The sequence below is a fragment of the Thalassophryne amazonica genome, chromosome 6, assembly GCF_902500255.1.
Source record: "Thalassophryne amazonica chromosome 6, fThaAma1.1, whole genome shotgun sequence".
Lineage (NCBI taxonomy): Eukaryota > Metazoa > Chordata > Actinopteri > Batrachoidiformes > Batrachoididae > Thalassophryne > Thalassophryne amazonica.
This window is the reverse complement of record NC_047108.1, coordinates 81960422-81982064: the sequence shown is the minus strand read 5'-3', so window position 1 is coordinate 81982064 and position 21643 is coordinate 81960422. Positions and strand designations below refer to the sequence as shown.

The following is a 21643-nucleotide window of genomic DNA, read 5'->3' as shown; positions in this document are numbered from 1 at the left end:
CAACAGCACCTCTCCCTGGAAGAATAACCCCGTTTACTGGTATTTCAACAGGTTATATATGTTCTTGACTCCAGTCATCCTCAGATGATCTTGGTTATCATGGGGACGCTGTTGACTCAAAACCTCCTCCCTTCTCCTTCTGCTTTACTGGAAATCCCCGCAGCCCCTACCAGTAACTTATTTCTCAAGTTCCTCTTTTCCGTTAACACTTCAGCTTTTCTGAGAATTCATTCTTTTAAATCATTTCTTCAAAATCACATCAATCATATTCAATCATTTCATTACAACTTTCTTTTACATAAAAAACAATTCATATGATCATATACAAACATTCTCATTCCTTATTATTAATTTCATATTTTACTAACATTTTAATCATTTGATCAGTTGTTTAACATCAGCTTTTCTTGCCCTGCTTGCGACATCTTCTTCACTTCCTCTTTTTCTCTGACTCTGCACTCTTTATGAAAAACAACTCATATAATCATTCATTTCACTTATTCGTAAAATACATTTTCTAATCAACTCTTAATTTTAACACATTAATACTTCATTTGATCATACTTGTCATGTTAGAATCATTCTTAGACATATTCCCTCGTCTTCACCACCGAGTTCATTCCGTGGGTCTCCCCATTTGCAATGGAAAAGTCCGGTATGACCTCACTTACTCCTGGAAGGTACCAAACACTGTGCAGTTTAATCCAACAGCATGTATATTAATTCCATGACACGTATTATATTCCAAGATGAAAACAAGCTGAAAGCAAGCTTAAAGTCATCTTTCCTGACACCTCCAACACACTTTTAACATACTCTTCCTTTAAAATGACCCCAACACCATTTCTCTTCCTGTCCTCACCATGGTACAACAACTTGTACCCACCGCCGATGCTCCTGCTCTTACTTCCCTTCCACTTGGTCTCTTGCACACACAATATGTCTACCTTTCTCCTCTCCATCATATCAGCCAGCTCTCTCCCTTTACCAGTCATACTACCAACATTCAAAGTCCCCACTCTCATTTCCACCCTTCTAGTTTTCTTCTTCTCCCGCTGTTCGTGGCAACGTTTTCCTCCTCTTCTTCGTCGTCTTCGCCCAGCAGTAGCCCAATTTCCACTGGCACCCTGTTGGGCAATAGCACCGGTGGCGGACGTTGTTAACCCGGGCCGCGACCGATCCGGTATGGGAATTCGATTCTGACTCTGCATAGTTGGGTTGGCTTGTTTTACGCTGGATGCCCTTCCTGATGCAACCCTCCTCATTTATCCGGGCTTGGGACCGGCACTCAGAATGCACTGGCTGCAAGCCCCATGTGGCTGAGTTGTTATTAGGGTTTTTAATGTTAAACTGAAATGTCCACAAAATCTGTAATCTGGATCAGATCCAGATCAAACTTTGTGAATCGATAAGATAAGAAGATAAGAACGAACTTTATTAATCTCAAAGGAAATTATTTTGCCTGAGTGCCGAAACAGTAAACATTACTTTTAAAGATACCAGGATAAAGGATACCATCCTAACACTCTAAAACATGAAAGAAATGTGATAATTTTTGACAGTTATGACATTGTGAAAATTAGTTCAATGTTAAAGATGGGAATTTTTCCAGTTTTCCAATTTTTTTCCTGACTTTGCCTTTTGACCTTGAAAATTGAATCACTTCTTGCCTATCAGGATATGAATCTTCAGTAAAAATTTCATAACGTTATATGAAAAATTGTGGGCTCCAGACTGCTGTCAAACAAACAGGCGAAAACATAACCTCCTCCAACTTCATTGGTGGAGATAATAATGCGCTTCATTCTGACAGATTCTGACCTGGCGTCAGTGTTTCTGGCATGTCTTAAAATTTATTTGGAACTACAACACCCATTAAGCAACAGGGGAATACTCAACCGCAATGACTGATGGGAAATGGGGTAAAAGAGGTTTGTTTAGGTTTTACATAACAACTGTAGCTTTTAAATTTCAAAATTAATTCTGTTACTTTATCTTTTACATACTTTATAATGGCCGCTAATTAATCAAACTCAATTTACTTGCTTTTTTGTCACATCTACACATATTCATGACACCTAAAAACTACAACTCCCAGCAAACACTTAACCAGGAAGTAGAATCCTGATGAAACAGTCGTCATGGAATTGCCAGCGTTTTTTACTACAAAATATTTTTTTCGGACTTGAAGAGTCCAAATTACAAGGTTTGAGAATGAGAAGTGTCATGTGGAAAGTTTATTTATTATCGGTTTTATTGTTATTTCTAAAATCGTTCGTGTCAGACGAAGTTGAGGCGGAAAACTCTTTGAATGTCCGTGAGACGGAAGGAGGATCTGATGTGTCCAAACAAGAAACATCAAACACAGAGGCTGGAATCGACTTAAACAAACCAAACCAAGATGGGCCAGCTGTCAGGTGAATTATCTGAATGTTCTCTTTTCTGTGTAATTTACAATTTACCATCCACAGCACCAGTTAAATTTTTCTGTTAAAGTGGCTTCCAAAATTAATTCCTCCTAGCTTCTCACTATGATACAGTAAATTATCCATATTACCGCACATTATGTTTTATGCTATTGTGCACGAAAATGTAAAATAAAATAAATTACCATTAATATACTGGACTGGATCCGGACGTATCACGTGTAGCTATCCCTCAGGCACTTTGGATTTGCTCAAACATACACAGTGGTTCCACTGTGGTCCATATTTCCACCATCTAATGGCTATATTTCTCTCTTGCGTTGAGTAACCGGGCACTCTACGTTTCTGCTGTTGAATTTATAATAACTCATATAATTAGGCCTGCATGTGTCAGTGTTACATATAGTATACAAATGTGAAATATTCCGTATTAGAATTCTGCCACCATGTAAGACTTCCAGAAGTGTGGAAAGCTGTGGTCCAGATTTCCAAATTTTTATGCATTTCAGAAAAATGAAAATCTAACCATCCTATTCAGATTCTGAAAACTAAACATTTTTACATTATTCACTGGACTATAAATCACATTGGAGTATAAATTGCACCTATCTAGGCTTGGGTATTGAGAACCGGTTCTTTTTGGTAAGAAATGATTCGATCCACTGACATAGCCTTTTTGCTTAACGATTTCCTTATTGGTCCTTTAGAGCGGCCGTTGTTTTTGAGGGTGTTTGTCGGGAAAATGATCATTTCTCTACGCTGATACCCTGCAGCGGGTCTGTAATCAACCGCTTCTTCAGCGTGACTCCGCTTTCAGTCTTGAACTAATGAAGCAGTGCTTCGATCCGCTGCTGCGTTCGTTCTTTGATTCGCTATTCTTCAGAAGCAGCAAGTCCACTTCTTAACCCCTCTCAAAGGCATTAAAATATGTCAATCGTGAGTCACTTTTGTTTGGATTAAAGTCACTAACTGGGATGCTTGTCTTGTTGCAGTCAAGAAAAGAGACTCGTCCTTTGTTCCATTGGCACAGCTCCAAAGGCTGCGCTGCTCTCTGCCGAGACAGAGTCCCGTCGGGATTAATAACTTCAAAGCGACTCGCCGTTTAAATCAAATGACACCTCCTCCCAAACTCTGTAACACAGACAACAGAGTAAAATGTTTTTTTTCCTCCCAAAATGAGATGTCCTGCATCCTTTATGAATTTCATCCAGCTCAGACGTATGGAAAGACTTTTATGCCAGTAATGTCTCAAAGGAAATGCTTTTGACAAAACTACACATTTTCTGTTTCAGGATACAGTGGCCAATTTCATTTATTTACTTTAAGACTCAATAAAATGTTGTTGACATAGAAACCTGTAAAGCCTACTCTTAGTACTAAGAAAATTCACAAGATGTGTCGATAAGGGAATTGATAAGGAATCAAATCGATAAGTGGAATCGATAATGGTATTGATATCAATAAAATCTTATCAATACCCATCCCTACTGCTGTATTATAAATCTGTCTTGAGTAGGCAGTTCGCCAAAAGAGTGATTCCATGTCAAATCAACAAAGAATCTGCCAGCATCTCGAAAAAAAAAGTTTTTTTTTTTGTAAATCTTTATGGGATGATTGGAATGAATGCACAGAACTCTCATATTTTTGTTCACTTCCCTTTAATTAGTGAGATGCATCACAATGCACTGCTCAAATTTAAATGGCCACATCGCAGAAGATTTAGCAGCCACAGAGCTAGTTTTAATCAATCAACATATTTTCATGGCAACAAGAAGAAGAAAAAGAACTTAGTACTCCTTGTTACTGTCAATGGTTACATAAATTTTTAAAGACCATATAATTTTGCTATTGTTCCCTTAAAAACTGATTTTTAACTATGCAATCACGCCACTGTTACGATCACCTGTTTGTGTCTCTGCAGTAAGTCAAATGACACTGATACCTTCAGCAATGACACTCTCCAATCAACAACATCTACTGTCAAGCCAACAACCCTGCCACCCCCAAACCCCAAACCGATCCTGCCTGTACAGACAGGGGTTAAGGCTCAGGAAGAAGAGCAGTCCAATGGCTTGACCATATTCTTCAGTCTGTTGGTTATTGGTTGGTGTATTCTCTTTTTCGGATTTTTTTTTTTTTTTGTTTATGCTCATAAGATCAGAATTGGGGAAGATCCAACATGTCTTGGTCAACCAAGGAAAAGACAATTTGTCTAGAGGCCTATTTTGCCTACAAACTATACCATTTGGACCATAATTTTGAAAGTACATAGAGAATGAACTAATATTTGCAGGTCATCAAATTCTGATTGATCAAATTCTGATTGATGCATGACCTGAAAATCTTCAGAAGCATTCATTTCATGAAGAACACTACAAAAATAAGCGCTCAAAACCAGTGGTGGGCACAGTTCCGCTAATCCGCAAATTATCTAAGCTAATGTTTTCTTATCGTATTAAGCTTTTCAGATAACTTTGAAAACCATCATTGGACCAATTATCTTCCGATAAGTTTTGGTCGGATACGTTTTAGACCGCCAACATATTTTTGGAGGCGTGGTGAACAAAGCTTTACAGTTACAAACATTTATTAAGTTTAAAATCAGTTGACTACCTACCTCTTAAATGTTTAATAGTAGATGTGCAGTTCTACCCTCTGCAAACAGAGGAGAGCTGGTTCCAGAAGAAACCGCTCTAACCTCTGCAGGCAAAGGAGAATTGGTCACAGAAAAGAAAAAAAAAGCTTATTTCTTTTGACCCCATACTGATATGATGGCAATATCACCCAAGTCATCCAGAGGCATACAGTTTTAACTTATGGTTAAAATTTTCACCAAACTAATTTCGGACAAGTTATTTAAATTAACGTCATGTCTGAAGTTTTATAAAGTGAAAATATCAGATATATGTTTTAGTTTTAAAGGAATGCACTAATTGTGAAGGTTTTAGTGTGGACATGCTGTGTCCAGGTGCATTATAGGTAATCTCAGTACATTCACGACAGAAGAAATGCATTTGAGATGCTCTGATCAGGCTCCACATGAACAACAGCGTTAAACCCTTTGTATATTGTGCCTAAAACTCTCGTGAGTATATTTTCTGGGTTTATAGATGTTGTTATTGTGTTTGTTTTATGTAAAAATGCCAGAAGAAGCCCAGGTTGCTTCTCCATTATTTTCAGTTGGAATCATTGCAGTCGATTCCTATAACTCCTGTTTATGTCAAACGCTGTCTGTTGTCTTTGTTCCAGAGTAATATATATAAGATGTCTGAAATTCAGTTCACCTTTATTAAATTCCACGCATCTTAAACATAGCAGACATGGATTATGTGGAATTTTGTTTTGGCAAGTTTTCACGGTCTCTACTGACATCTACTGGCCAGTTGTGTTCATGGCAGTATAAGCATCTGGACGCTAGTAGATGGCGGTGTTCTATTTATTTTGACCCTGGTTATATCAATCAATCAATCAACTTTTTTCTTATATAGCGCCAAATCACAACAAACAGTTGCCCCAATATATCAGACGGTTGTCAAATAACAACTTGACTTTTTGGCTTTTTACAAATGGCTTTTTTTTTTACAAATAAAAAAAGGCATATTTTACAAAAGCACATTTATATGTAAACACCAACACACACACCTCATATTAATGTGTTGGTTTTTACATAGAATGAATGAGTCAACCAATCAGTGTTAGTGGAGGCGCATTTTACCCATAATCCCTTTGGTATCTGTCTGTTTGTTACAAAACTTCAGAATTAGTGCATTATTTAAAATTAAAAGATATATGTTATATTTTAACTTTGTACAAATGACAGAATTGACATCGATGGAGTTATTATTCAGTATTAATTTTATTTATAAATCAAAACCATAAGTCAGCACTGCTTTATTTTCCAAGACCTCCGCCTCATGGCGACATTGCTATTGAGCAGAGAGTTGAGCTTCGCTGCTCCTCTCAACTGCTTCACTGCTGCAAGCTATGTAGTAAACAGGAGCTTCCAGCAATGGGCAGGACGCACAAAGACAGAAGTGCTGACTCATTGTTTGGGTCTGTGGTTGCCTTTGATACTACCAGAAACGATCGTGGTGTTAAAACTCAAAATCAGCTTGTTAGTAGTAGCAAGTGTACTGGAGACAATACTGGAAGTTATCGGTTAGCTGCAGCTTCTGATAAATTTTTGGGTGGTTTATCGGTTTAGCTTTATGAAAGATAACTTTTCAGCTAGCTGATTATCTGTTATCGAAGCTAACGTTTTGGTTAGCTGTGCCCACCACTGCTCAAAAGAATGAAACCGTTTGCCAAGAGAAAGCACAAAACCCTCAGTAGCATATATGCAGAAAGTGGCATATTTTAGTCTTTTGTTAGATGACCGATCATGTGACTTGACTTCCTATGCTTATTTGAGCACACACAGCAGTAGAGATCAATGTGAATTGCCAAGCTATCAATCAGGTATTCTTTTTAATGCCATGTACTGCAAAAAGTTTTGAGCTGAAATACAAGAAATAAATAAACACTGATTTTGAGGATAAATTTACTTAATACTTGTTAAATTATCTGTTCATACAGAAAGATTATTTTCCAGTTGAGCAATAAGTCGACTCTAAGTGTTAACATGTTTGAAACAAGAAAATGCTTGTTTTTAGATCAGTTTATGTATGATCAGACTTGTTGCAGCAAACTAAGAAGTGAGATACAGTGAACATTAGCATATAAGGGGAAAAAGAAAATGGTAAATGAAAGGTAACATGAGGAATGAGTTCATTATAATAATATTGGATTCTGATTATGAGATTATTAGAGATGTTGTGGGTACCAGACCAGTTATGGACTTCATCACGAGTCAAACATTAAATTGATTTGGCAGTTTAATGATAATGGGCCCACAGCAGATATATTTGGAAGTAATAACCAGCGAGGAAAAGCAGGAACATATCCAGGAAATGCAAGAATTAAATGGATTTACGGTGCTGAGCAGACCTGCATAAAAACAGAGCATTTCTATAACGTGATTTATTTGGCAGAGACAGCTGAACATCTGACTATAAGTCTTTTGTGGTTTCGGCCCTAAGGGTAAAAAGCCTGCAGATGAAGGGAAGAAGTCAATAACATTGATGCTAGCAGCTAAAATCCATGTTTCATCGTAGTGGTAAAAATTTGTTTTGCATGTTGAAATCATGCTACTGGTTGAAGGGGTATACGTAAGCTCTTGTTTTGATCAATATCATGAATCCATGTTTTATGACGCTTTGTGGAAATACTTGCTACTGTAGAAGTTTCTTTCTTTCTTTCTTTCAAATTGGGTGATGATATGGATGCTCATTCACAATTTAATTATCCTGATAACATTGTGAAAATGCTGTTTTTGGGGGTGTGTTGAGTTTGCCATCAGTAATTGCAGTACTGATTAAATGTTCTAATATCATCCCCAGCCATACATTCTATTCATTCTTTATTTCTGGTTTTGCTTTCCCATTTGGTTGTAATAGTGTGTCCTGTATTTATGGTATATTCCCACACATTGGACATCATCTTTCTCCCTGTGGTTGCTACCACCAATGAGCACATGAAATATTCAATGTTTGTCAGGTGGCAGGCAAAGCATATATACGTTCAGCTGCAAGTCTTCCTAAATTTTCATAATCCATCCAGCATGTGTCGGAAACATTTACGGGATATTGCATATGCAATACAAAGTTGCTTTTTCAATTGATCTGGTGCATCAAAGTCAACCATCATGTTATCATTTCATCTTAATTATATGTTACAAGATAAGGTTTATTGTTTTTTTTTTTTTTTTAACTATTGTCTACACAGTTAGCTGAGAATGACTGATTCACTCACCCAACCTACTTGTCTATATTTTTGCTATACAAATTCTATGCTGTTATCAGTGCAGGGAACACGAATCACAGAGTCTGTGCGTAACAATTCTACTTTAAAAAAATTTCAGAGCTTCATTCATCTGCTGATATTTGGTTCAGCCCTGTATTTTAGTAAATGGTGTTCCATTGAATGGTGAATCCACATTTTAAACTGAAGCCTGTCTCACGACTCACCGCACATGGGGTGAACACATACAGGTTGCAGGGAGTGGCAGCCTACATGTGTGCCACAGGTATCCAGGGGAAAGTTGGTGAAATAGTGCGGGTGTCGTACTTGTCACATTCAAGCGGCATGGCCATCATGCACGAGGTATGGGGAATATTGCACAATCAGCATGTGTCAATCGTATGTTTGACACATGTGATAAGTGCATCTGATTTCCAGTTAACCAGTGTCATCAGCAAGGAGTACCTGTGACTCCTGACTAGCAAGTCAGCAAAGCCAGTATCACTTCTTGCCTCTTCGCAGCTGCTATTACCTGCCTATAGCAGGCCAACACCCTCAGTCGTTGTGGTGGTGTGTTTGGGGGTGGGGGGAGCTGGAAAAGGAGCAGAGCTTTCCATCACGGAGTGTTCTCAGCAACAATTTGAGAGCGCTGTGATGTCATGATAAACAATTCTGCCATTTAAAACTGCAGCGTTCCATTCATTCATGGAAAACATTCAAGGGCACTGCTCCACTGAGTAATTGTGAAAAGAAAACCCAAACTAAATATTTTTCAGATGTGTAGGAATAGTAAAAGGTGCATTGTAAGCAGCGGTGCTGAGAGCAGTAAGGGATCATGTCGCAGCTCACTCTCCATCCCTAGCCTATGTGTGGTGGCAGGAGCGCAGCTCTATAATGAAGCACAGACCCACAGCAGCCGTTTTTGCTCTTCTTTCAGAACCTTAGTCGGCATCTTTCACCTGATCACAATTCCTCTCTTTACAAACACACAAAAAAGTGTGCTTTAGATTATTTGGTGGGGGCTGGAGTGTACAATGGAATATAATCTGTCCTTAAGTGTTTACACTTAAGTCAAATAGTAAGTGCAGCAAATAACCTTATAAGTATAAATTTCAGTTTACTTAATTGTTGCCTTGGGCCAGTCACAATTGGGTATATTGGTAATTCTCATATCCATAGTATAGCTATGGTTGAGTACAGTACTTTTATTAGCTTGGTTTCTGTTTTGACACTGAGACAGTAATACCTGTCGTGTGCAATCTCATACTATTTTCAGTGTATGTGTACTTTTTATGTTTAAGCAGCTTTGTCAAGAAATTCTGTTGTAACACAGTTGCAGTCAGACTTTTCTAGTCAAAGTTCTATTAATCTTATCACACTTCTAGGCAGTCTACTAGGTTTTATTTGGTGAAACAAAAATCCAGAAGAAATTTCGTGTGTAGATCTGCGAGCGTTAGGGCAATCACTTTATGAAACAAGTTGTCAACTATAATCACTGAAGTACCATGTAAGGCACATTTTAAATGATATTAAGAAAGCATCTTAACAATAAACCAAGTTTAACACTCATACTAGTATGAACACAATGTGCTGTTGTTTTAGGTTTTGTTCACTTTTATTTGATAATTTTTCTTTGAAAAGGTGTTATAACTTTTTTGAAAATGGAATGAGATTTTTGTTTTGCCATTAGTTTGCATGTGTTATGTTTGTTTATATTTTGTTGGATGTTGAAAATTAAACCAGAAGGGCAGACAAATGGCCAAGCATCCACAGTCTACTTAAATTTAAGACCCAAACCTGATTTCAAATCTTAGTCCATTTTGGTGGATGGCCCTGGTCCAACAATACCCCTACTCTCTTCCAGATCTGGATCATTATCTAGATATGGACAAGTACAACAGTGTTTATTACTGTTCGCTCACTGTTGTTTCTTGATTTTTTTTTTTTTTTTAATTCATGATCACTCAAGGAATCAACTTCAGGATGCTCTACCCTGACCTTTTGATCTGCATTACAGAACCTTGCCCTGATTTAATTGCTTTGTTTTTGTAACCTGGAACAATTTAGGATGATGTTCAGAGGAATTAGGGATCAAAGATAAAGTCAAGATCAGGATCAAAGGAATATAATAATACTGAATTTAGGCAGGATTTGCCTCTTGATCCAGGTTTGGACCCAAATTAAACTGTTTTTTCCTTGACCCATGGTGTACAGCTCCACCAAATTTCACTGAAATCAGGTCATGTCCCTTTAAGATGTCCTGCTGACAAATAAACTGACCAGCAGCAATAACAACAAAGTCTTTTACAGCTGTAATTAAAGCAAGGCAGCATAGTTTTTCATAGGTATCCTTTTATTCCAGGTTGTGGGAGCCATGGAACATAACCACCAAAAAAAAAAAAAGAAAGAGAACCTCAGTACTACCGTTTATGGTGTGGTATTTTATGTACAGATGTGAGTTTTTGTAGCATGATGATCACTGTGGTAATTTACATACATACATCTTAAACCGCTTATGTGGGATTGGGTCAGGGGCAGTGCTAATTTGTTTATCTAAATCATCATTAATTGGTCTTTCCTCCTATAGGTATCTGCATCATATTGGTGCACCTGCTTATAAAGTTCAAACTGCATTTTCTTCCAGAGAGTGTAGCTGTCGTTTCCCTTGGTGAGTACTTCTAACACAACACTTTCTTAACCCAATCTTGGAATTCCTTAAAAAAAAAAAAAAATTGCACTCTGAAATGAGAATGCCTGTTCTCCGACTGGCTGCTGCTGTATCTCTTTCTTTTTATACACTTTATTTCTTTGGTAGCAGAGAGCTGTACGCCATTGTAAAAAGTTAACTATTCCTAAAATAAATATCTCAACATGTGTAAGTGTTTTTTTTTAAACTCTACACATTAAAGCTTCTTTTAACATTAAAGTGCCTTTTAACAAATGAACACTACGAGGTCTGTTAGAAAAGTATCGTACCTTTTTATTTTTTTCCAAAACTATATAGATTTGATTCATATGTTTTTACGTCAGCCAAGCTTGAACCTTCGTGCGCATGCGTGAGTTTTTCCATGCCTGTCCGTTGCGTCATTCGCCTGTGGGCAGGCTTTGAGTGAGCACTGGTCCACCCCTCTCGTCGTTTCATTGCAAGGAAATGGCGGAATGATTTGGGCTTTTTTTCCATCAGAATTTTTTCAGAAACTGTTAGAGACAGGCCTCTGGAAACCATTCAAAAAATTTATCTGGCTGTCAGGAGTGTTACTACAGCTTTAAGGACGGCCCACAATGGCACACGGCGCTCCGAGCCGCCATCGAGAAGCAGAAACAACCACATCATTTCTAAACGGATCGCTGTGTGGAGCCGGGACCGTCGTGTGCAATTTCTCTGGTTATCACAAGAGCTGGACATCAGCCATTTTCCAGCAGATTTCACTTTTAACAAGAGATTTTGTCATGGAAAGCTGCGCGGAGGCTTCGCGCGTCACGACCGATTCGCTGATGAGAGGACAAGTTGGGACATGCCTATCTCGGCTTTCAGTGCTTACCAGTCGAGTGAGTATAAGAGAAATTGTGGAGAGCTGGGCATGTCCCAACTTGTCCTCTGGCACTCCGAAACGGAGGTGTTCCTTTGTCTCGCTTCATCAGCGAATCAGTTGTGACGCGCGAAGCCTCCGCGCAGCTTTCCATGACAAAATCTCTTGTTAAAAGTGAAATCTGCTGGAAAATGGCTGATGTCCAGCTCTTGTGATAACCAGAGAAATTGCACACGACGGTCCCGGCTCCACACAGCCATCCGTTTAATCAATCAATCAATCAACTTTTTTCTTATATAGCGCCAAATCACAACAAACAGTTGCCCCAAGGCGCTCCATATTGCAAGGCAAGGCCATACAATAACCATGAAAAACCCCAACGGTCAAAACGACCCCCTATGAGCAAGCACTTGGCCACAGTGGGAAGGAAAAACTCCCTTTTAACAGGAAGAAACCTCCAGCAGAACCAGGCTCAGGGAGGGGCAGTCTTCTGCTGAGACTGGTTGGGGCTGAGGGAAAGAACCAGGAAAAGGACATGCCGAGAAGGGGGGCAGAGATCGATCACTAATGATTAAATGCAGAGTGATGCATACGGAGCAAAAAAAGAAAGAAACAGTGCATCATGGGAACCCCCCACAGTCTACGTCTAAAGCAACATAACCAAGGGATGGTCCAGGGTCACCCGATCCAGCCCTAACTATAAGCCTTAGCGAAAAGGAAAGTTTTAAGCCTAATCTTAAAAGTAGAGAGGGTATCTGTCTCCCTGATCTGAATTGGGAGCTGGTTCCACAGGAGAGGAGCCTGAAAGCTGAAGGCTCTGCCTCCCATTCTACTCTTACAAACCCTAGGAACCACAAGTAAGCCCGCAGTCTGAGAGCGAAGCGCTCTAATGGGGTAATATGGTACTACGAGGTCCCTAAGATAAGATGGGACCTGATTATTCAAAACCTTATAAGTAAGAAGAAGAATTTTAAATTCTATTCTAGAATTAACAGGAAGCCAATGAAGAGAGGCCAACACGGGTGAGATATGCTCTCTCCTGCTAGTCCCCGTCAGTACTCTAGCTGCAGCATTCTGAACCAACTGAAGGCTTTTTAGGGAACTTTTAGGACAACCTGATAATAATGAATTACAATAGTCCAGCCTAGAGGAAATAAATGCATGAATTAGTTTTTCAGCATCACTCTGAGACAAGACCTTTCTGATTTTAGAAATATTGCGTAAATGCAAAAAGGCAGTCCTACATATTTGTTTAATATGCGCTTTGAATGACATATCCTGATCAAAAATAACTCCAAGATTTCTCACAGTATTACTAGAGATCAGGGAAATGCCATCCAGAGTAACGATCTGGTTAGACACCATGCTTCTAAGATTTGTGGGGCCAAGTACAATAACTTCAGTTTTATCTGAGTTTAAAAGCAGGAAATTAGAGGTCATCCATGTCTTTATGTCTGTAAGACAATCCTGCAGTTTAGCTAATTGGTGTGTATCCTCTGGCTTCATGGATAGATAAAGCTGGGTATCATCTGTGTAACAATGAAAATTTAAGCAATACCGTCTAATAATACTGCCCAAGGGAAGCATGTATAAAGTGAATAAAATTGGTCCTAGCACAGAACCTTGTGGAACTCCATAATTAACTTTAGTCTGTGAAGAAGATTCCCCATTTACATGAACAAACTGTAATCTATTAGACAAATATGATTCAAACCACCGCAGCGCAATGCCTTTAATACCTATGACATGCTCTAATCTCTGTAATAAAATTTTATGGTCAACAGTATCAAAAGCAGCACTGAGGTCCAACAGAACAAGCACAGAGATAAGTCCACTGTCCGAAGCCATAAGAAGATCATTTGTAACCTTCACTAATGCTGTTTCTGTACTATGATGAATTCTAAAACCTGACTGAAACTCTTCAAATAGACCATTCCTCTGCAGGTGATCAGTTAGCTGTTTTACAACTACCCTCTCAAGAATCTTTGAGAGAAAAGGAAGGTTGGAGATTGGCCTATAATTAGCTAAGATAGCTGGGTCAAGTGATGGCTTTTTAAGTAATGGTTTAATTACTGCCACCTTAAAAGCCTGTGGTACATAACCAACTAACAAAGATAGATTGATCATATTTAAGATTGAAGCATTAAATAATGGTAGGACTTCCTTGAGCAGCCTGGCAGGAATGGGGTCTAATAAGCATGTTGATGGTTTGGATGAAGTAACTAATGAAAATAACTCAGGCAGAACAATCGGAGAGAAAGAGTCTAACCAAATACCGGCATCACTGAAAGCAGCCAAAGATAACGATACATCTTTGGGATGGTTATGAGTAATTTTTTCTCTAATAGTCAAAATTTTGTTAGCAAAGAAAGTCATGAAGTCATCACTAGTTAAAGTTAATGGAATACTCAGCTCAATAGAGCTCTGACTCTTTGTCAGCCTGGCTACAGTGCTGAAAAGAAACCTGGGGTTGTTCTTATTTTCTTCAATTAGTGATGAGTAGAAAGATGTCCTAGCTTCACGGAGGGCTTTCTTATAGAGCAACAAACTCTTTTTCCAGGCTAAGTGAAGATCTTCTAAATTAGTGAGACGCCATTTCCTCTCCAACTTACGGGTTATCTGCTTTAAGCTACGAGTTTGTGAGTTATACCACGGAGTCAGACACTTCTGATTTAAAGCTCTCTTTTCAGAGGAGCTACAGCATCCAAAGTTGTCTTCAATGAGGATGTAAAACTATTGACGAGATACTCTAGCTCCCTTACAGAGTTTAGGTAGCTACTCTGCTCTGTGTTGGTATATGACATTAGAGAACATAAAGAAGGAATCATATCCTTAAACCTAGTTACAGCGCTTTCTGAAAGACTTCTAGTGTAATGAAACTTATTCCCCACTGCAGGGTAGTCCATCAGGGTAAATGTAAATGTTATTAAAAAATGATCAGACAGAAGGGCGTTTTCAGGGAATACTGTTAAGTCTTCTATTTCCATACCATAAGTCAGAACAAGATCTAAAATATGATTAAAGTGGTGGGTGGACTCATTTACTTTTTGAGCAAAGCCGATAGAGTCTAATAATAGATTAAATGCAGTGTTGAGGCTGTCATTCTCAGCATCTGTGTGGATGTTAAAATCGCCCACTATAATTATCTTATCTGAGCTAAGCACTAAGTCAGACAAAAGGTCTGAAAATTCACAGAGAAACTCACAGTAACGACCAGGTGGACGATAGATAATAACAAATAAAACTGGTTTTTGGGACTTCCAATTTGGATGGACAAGACTAAGAGACAAGCTTTCAAATGAATTAAAGCTCTGTCTAGGTTTTTGATTAATTAATAAGCTGGAATGGAAGATTGCTGCTAATCCTCCGCCCCGGCCCGTGCTACGAGCATTCTGACAGTTAGTGTGACTCGGGGGTGTTGACTCATTTAAACTAACATATTCATCCTGCTGTAACCAAGTTTCTGTTAGGCAGAATAAATCAATACGTTGATCAATTATTATATCATTTACCAACAGGGACTTAGAAGAAAGAGACCTAATGTTTAATAGACCACATTTAACTGTTTTAGTCTGTGGTGCAATTGAAGGTGCTATATTATTTTTTCTTTTTGAATTTTTATGCTTAAATAGATTTTTGCTAGTTATTGGTGGTCTGGGAGCAGGCACCGTCTCTACGGGGATGGGGTAATAAGGGGATGGCAGGGGGAGAGAAGCTGCAGAGAGGTGTATAAGACCACAGCTCTGCCTCCTGGTCCCAACGCTAGACAGTCACAGTTTGGAGGATCCAAAAAAAATTGGCCAGATTTCTAGAAATGAGAGCTGCTCCCTCTAAAGTGGGATGGATGCCGTCTCTCCTAACAAGACCAGGTTTTCCCCAGAAGCTTTGCCAATTATCAGTGAAGCCCACCTCATTTTTTGGACACCACTCAGACAGCCAGCAATTCAAGGAGAACATGCGGCTAAACATGTCACTCCCGGTCTGATTGGGGAGGGGCCCAGAGAAAACAACAGAGTCCGACATTGTTTTTGCAAAGTTACACACCGATTTAATGTTAATTTTAGTGACCTCCGATTGGCGTAACCGAGTGTCATTACTGCCGACGTGAATTACAATCTTACCAAATTTACGCTTAGCCTTAGCCAGCAATTTCAAATGTCCTTCGATGTCGCCTGCTCTGGCCCCCGGAAGACAATTGACAATGGTTGCTGGTGTCGCTAACTTTACATTTCTCAAAACAGAGTCGCCAATAACCAGAGTTTGATCCTCGGCGGGTGTGTCGTCGAGTGGGGAAAAACGGTTAGAGATGTGAACGGGTTGACGGTGTACACGTGTACACGGGGCTTCTGTTTAGGGCTACGCTTCCTCCTCACAGTCACCCAGTCAGCCTGCTTTCCCGACTGCACGGGATCTGCCAGGGGGGAACTAACGGCGGCTAAGCTACCTTGGTCCGCACCGACTACAGGGGCCTGGCTAGCTGTAGAATTTTCCACGGTGCGGAGCCGAGCCTCCACTTCGCCCCGCCTGGCCTCCACAGCTACGAATAAGCTGCACTTATTACAAGTACCGTTACTGCTAAAGGAGGCCGAGGAATAACTAAACATTTCACACCCAGAGCAGAAAAGTGCGGGAGAGACAGGAGAAGCCGCCATGCTAAATCGGCTAAGAGCTAGTAGCTACGCTAAGCTAGCGGATTCCCAAAAACACACAAAGTAAATAATGTGCAAATAAAGGTGATTCAGCAGAAGGAGTGCCCCAATCAAGGCACCAAACAGGCCATGAAGCAGCACAGGCAACGCACGACAACGGTGCTAAAATAAAAAAAAAAATAAATAAAAAAACGAAAGTGTTAGCAAGCTAGTTAGCCTGCCAACGCTAATAAAAGTTAGCTGATAAAAGTGCTCCGTCGCGATGTTTCGACCGTTAGAGGTCTTCCTTAGGCGTTGGAGCACAGTAAAAAGTTAAAAAAAAATTAAAAACTAAAAAAGTAAAAAAAAGTTAAAAAGTCTTGAAAAAGACTGTTAGTTCAAGTCCAAAGCAGCAGGTAGCAGTCTCTGTGTAAACAGTCCCAACAGAGAGCCCTCCAAATCCAACCTACTACCCGAACCCGAACAAGACTCGTGGAAGGCTGGTAAGTGAACGTGGAAATACAACAAACTGCCCGAATTTGAGAGTTGTTTAGAAGCTCCCAAGTTGCTACTCATTAGGCTCGGAGCGTGGCACGCCGTGCGCCATTGTGGGCCGTCCTTAAAGCTGTAGTAACACTCCTTATTCTCTGTGAAGCCTGTCAAACTTTCACTGAAAGCCAGATAAATTTTTCAAATGGTTTTCAGGTGCCTGTCTCTAACAGTTTCTGAAAAAATTCTGATGGAAAAAAAGCCCAAATCATTCCGCCATTTCCTTGCAATGAAACAACGACGAGAGGGGTGGACCAGTGCTCACTCAAAGCCTGCCCACAGGCGAATGACGCAACCGACAGGCGTGGAAAAACTCATGCATGCGCACGAAGGTTCAAGCTTGGCTGACGTAAAATCATATGAATCAAATCCATATAGTTTTTGAAAAAAATAAAAAGGTCCGTTACTTTTCAACAGACCTCATATAAGTGATGTTATTAGTGCCATTGTTCTTTAATGATAAGTTTTGCATCTTGTGTGAGCTCTCCCTTTTTCTGAAAGCACAGTTACATTCACTCAAACTTTGTCTCTCTCTCTCTCACTCACACACACACACACAAATATACACATAAACACATGTTGACCCTGAAGGCCTTTTCCTCATGCAAACATATCTCAGGATTTTGGGAAAGGGGACTCTGATGACTAGTGATAACGCTGCTCAGAAACCAGAATGACCTTTTCCTTCCTTGTAACTTCCTGTCACTCATCCACTCATTGTTTGTCTTCCTGTTCACTATCCGTATCCATCAGTGTGAGTATGTGGCTTTTGTAGAATGTTTGATGCATTACGTATGTATGTTCACTGTCTTTTTCAAGCATTTCCCATGTTTCCACCCTTTACATCTTTGTGCTTTTGTCCTTCCTTGAATGTTTGTGTTTTCCTGGGTACCAAGGGCAGTGAAGATCAAGGGAGACTGTCAAAGGCACGACCAAGGGCCAGTAAGCCCGTTACAATGGCTTTGTCCCAATTCAGTGGCTGTACCCTTCTAAGGCTGTGTTTGTCTGCCACTTACGTTGTAAGTGGCATGACTAGGCGGTACCATTTTGAAGGATACTTGGAATGCACCCCAAGTATGTAGCCTTCTTTTCCCCAAAAACAAAGAATATAAAAGGTTTATCCTTCACAGTCCAGACTATTGTATTAATTCTGTTCCTGACCTACAGAGCATTGAAGCATTTTTACCACATAAATGGCACTTTGTCTCATGAGTGCATTCATTGGTAATTATGGTTGTACTGAAATTTCTATACTTGGTATAAAAGATTTAAATGCTAATGTTGTTTGTCAAGTTGGGGCTGTTATTGTTCTTTGCAGGGATTCTGATGGGAGGCTTCATTAAGATCATTGAGTTTCAGGAACTGGCCAACTGGAAGGTACAGTATGACAGCTAAACAACATTCCACAGCTTCATTTGTGTCTTCTTCTGGGGGTGCATTTTTCTGTTTACACTTAACTTTCATGGTACTTATTTTGGTGTGATTAATGTTGCATGACCCAAGTCAACCACATACTTGCACATGCATGCACTGCACAAACACAGTTTTCACAGGTTTGTTTTGTGTATGGCTTGCCATTTTAATGTGTTTCATTCCGCAGCGTACTGCCTATCAGTTTTGTTTTCATAAATAAGTCAAATTGATTTACTGTCATGCTCTTTTTTTTTTGACATACAGTAGTTATTTTTATTATCTACCAAAGCACACTGGAGTTGAAAGCAAACAATAAATGTAAGTTAAAAATAAATGCTTTCAGCTTTAATTTTAGTGGTGTTGCATTAAATTGGCTGAACTTTAGGAATTTGCACTTTGTAGTAGTAATAATAAGAATAATTTATTTGTATAGTACATTCAAATGAATACACAGTTACTGAAAAATAGAATTTAAAACCAACAATTTTAAACATATAACAGTATAAAAAGGAAATTAATTTAAAACAAAAAAGGTTAAAATTGACAGAAATATGAGGCCATCATTGGAAAACTCTCAGCATTATAGACTGAAGACAGCTGAGAAGAAAAAAGTCTTAACTCCAGCTTTGAAAACCTTCAGTTGAACTCAGCCACTTAATTCCATCCAGTAGACTATTCAACACTGTCCAAGCATGAAATGAGAAACCTCTACCGTCTGCCGTTTTCTTCCAAACCTTCGGGACACACAGTAGGCCAGCCTCCTGAGATCATGAGGTACATGCCACCACCTAAGGCCAAAACAATGTGGCCATATAAAATGGTGCACAATTAGTTAATATCTTGAACATCATTATCACAAGCACGTAGGTGAGAATGGGGATTCTTTGGTACAGCTTTAATTGTAAATCAAAAGATAGTGTTGGATCGAAAATCATTTTAGCTCTCTCACTATGTCTCTGTCTTGTTGTAGCAGAGCCAACAATAACTGTCTCAGGGTCTGCAATTTAGAGTCCAGAAAATACAGTGAAAAGTGAATCCCAGGAATAACGCGTATTAGTTTGGCAATGTTCCTCATAGTACTGAAGAAAGATTGGGTCGAATGTCTCACATAAGACCGAAACATGAAAAATTTGAGAACCCGAGGATCCAGGGCAGTATCGGGTTCTCATAAATCTCTAAAGAAAATGGCAACACCCACTGTGTTCTTGATATTAACTATAATTGTTTTTGGCACAATTTGTAAAATGTAGATGCTGTACATGCATATACACATTGTCACCCGCATTTAACACATCCAAATTATTGTTAGACACAATCCAACCACTAGGAGCAGCAGGCAGCCACAGACTGCTGCCTTGGTCAAAGATAGACAAAGGAGGAATTCCTAATGTGCCTAATGTGCACGCTTTTTGATCAAGCACATTTAGCAAAGAGTGTCACATCCTACTGCCTGTTCTGTGATGGAATTTATCCAACCAGCAAATTCGCCTGAAAGCTCCCTCCCCAAGCACATATCTGCCACGCTGTGTTCCAGAGCTTTTGTTTCTGCTCTCTGTCTTTATCCTCCTTTTATTCCTTTTTGGTCACATACCTCATCGCTCTTTCTCCAGTCTTATCACCCAACAGGCACACAGTGTTTTGTTGCTGTATTTTCTTTTGTCTTTTTGAGCATTTTGAGCTCTCTTTTTTTTTTCCTGGTTGTCTCAGCCTTTAATTAACATTCCTTGTTCTCTGCCAGCTACTGAGAGAACTAATGAACAAGAAAGATGGAAAGAGTGAGAGGAAGTGAGGAAAGGAGAGGCATGTTGTGTCAGTGTTTCTACACACAGGGGCCATTGTGTTTAATCTGCTGGCCTGGGTTAAATTATCACATTTTGTAACCAGAACTGCCTGAACGCCTTTACTCACCTCGGACCCCGCCCCCCACCGCCCTGTGAACCGCTACCGCCTCTGTGCCTGTGTCTGTCACATTGCACTGACTTTGGTTCCAGGCAATGACTTCATCAACTATTGACTGTACAGGTTCACCCAGGTTCACCCCAAAGAGCAGCATACAACCTGTTGAGTGAGTAATGCAGGCAACAGCAATGCTAGGATTCTGTCACCATTACTTTTTTTTTTTAAACTGTAAGTCTTAGGAAATTGTGAGTAAAGCACAATTATGTACTTAAAGCTTCAGCCTTTACCATCCAAACATAGTGGAACATATCTGGCCTTCTTGAGGAGCTGCACTGATCCTCTCTCTAGCACCTTATTCACACTGAAAAAATGCAAATCTTTCCAAGTATATTTGTCTAAATTACAATGAGAATATCAAATCTTCAATTAACACAAGACAAAATTGCTTCAGTAAAATGTCAGTGAGCTATATAAGGATTTGTTTTTAGGAAATGTATTCATTTTCTGCCACTTATTTGGCTCGCAGTGAAGGTAAACAAAGGAACAGCTCATTCCACACTTCCCTATCCTCACCCAAGTCCCCTCTGTTCTCTGGAGCACCACTTTATCGTGATGGAGGGGTTTGTGGGCTCCAGTGATCCTAAGAGCTGTGTTGTGTGGAGTATTAGCTCCTGGTAGGGCCTCCCTTGGCAGATTGGTCTCAGGTGAGGAGACAGACCAAAGGTGATTCAGAAAAGACCCTTAATGATTGACACAGTAAGGGATAGTCACCTCGGCAGAATTACAGAAACTGGGCCCTCCTACTAGAGCCAGGCCTGAGGTGGAGTGGGGCGGGACTGAGCTTGTAGGCTAGGTCTGCAGCCATGTTGGAGCCTGAAGTAACAACGTGGTGTCATCTCCATGTTTGCTCAACACTCACAAGGAGAAAATAAAGTGTCTGGTGCACTGTTTACAGGCAGAAGCCTACATAAATAGACAGTTTTTAGTTAGTGCATCTTAAAAGTCTCAAATGAAACATCTTGTTTTGGGTAATAACTGATGCAAAACTTTTTTTTTTGACTCGCCATACATTATCGAGGTGCTCTGCACTGCAAAAACATTACATCTTACAGTACAGTTCAGATGTTTTCATGCATTCATCATAGGCATGAATGTCATGGACATTTAGGGCTTTTAATGATGTCTTTGAACTGTTCTTTTGCCATTGTGTAATGAATGTACAGCATACATCATTTTTATTTTGGATCTTCTCTAATCCACATAGGCATACAGGCTCTTATCAAAATATCTAATGTACACTAAAGATAAGACAATCACTTAAGGGAAATTTCAGTAAGATGTAAGGACTAGTTTTTATATC

The 21643-nt window shown here is 39.5% G+C and overlaps 1 protein-coding gene across 1 annotated transcript in view; it reads left to right on the top strand.

The window, feature by feature from the left end:
• Nucleotides 1-2121: 2121 nt before the first annotated feature.
• The window catches only part of slc9a8 (solute carrier family 9 member 8), a 66704-nt gene continuing 47182 nt past the window's right edge, over nt 2122-21643 (top strand). The window contains exons 1-4 of the mRNA XM_034172603.1: nt 2122-2417; nt 4348-4529; nt 10852-10932; nt 18290-18348. Coding sequence (XP_034028494.1) covers nt 2128-2417; nt 4348-4529; nt 10852-10932; nt 18290-18348 — 612 coding nt within the window. The 5' untranslated portion in view covers nt 2122-2127. The remainder of the gene's footprint in view (nt 2418-4347; nt 4530-10851; nt 10933-18289; nt 18349-21643) is intronic.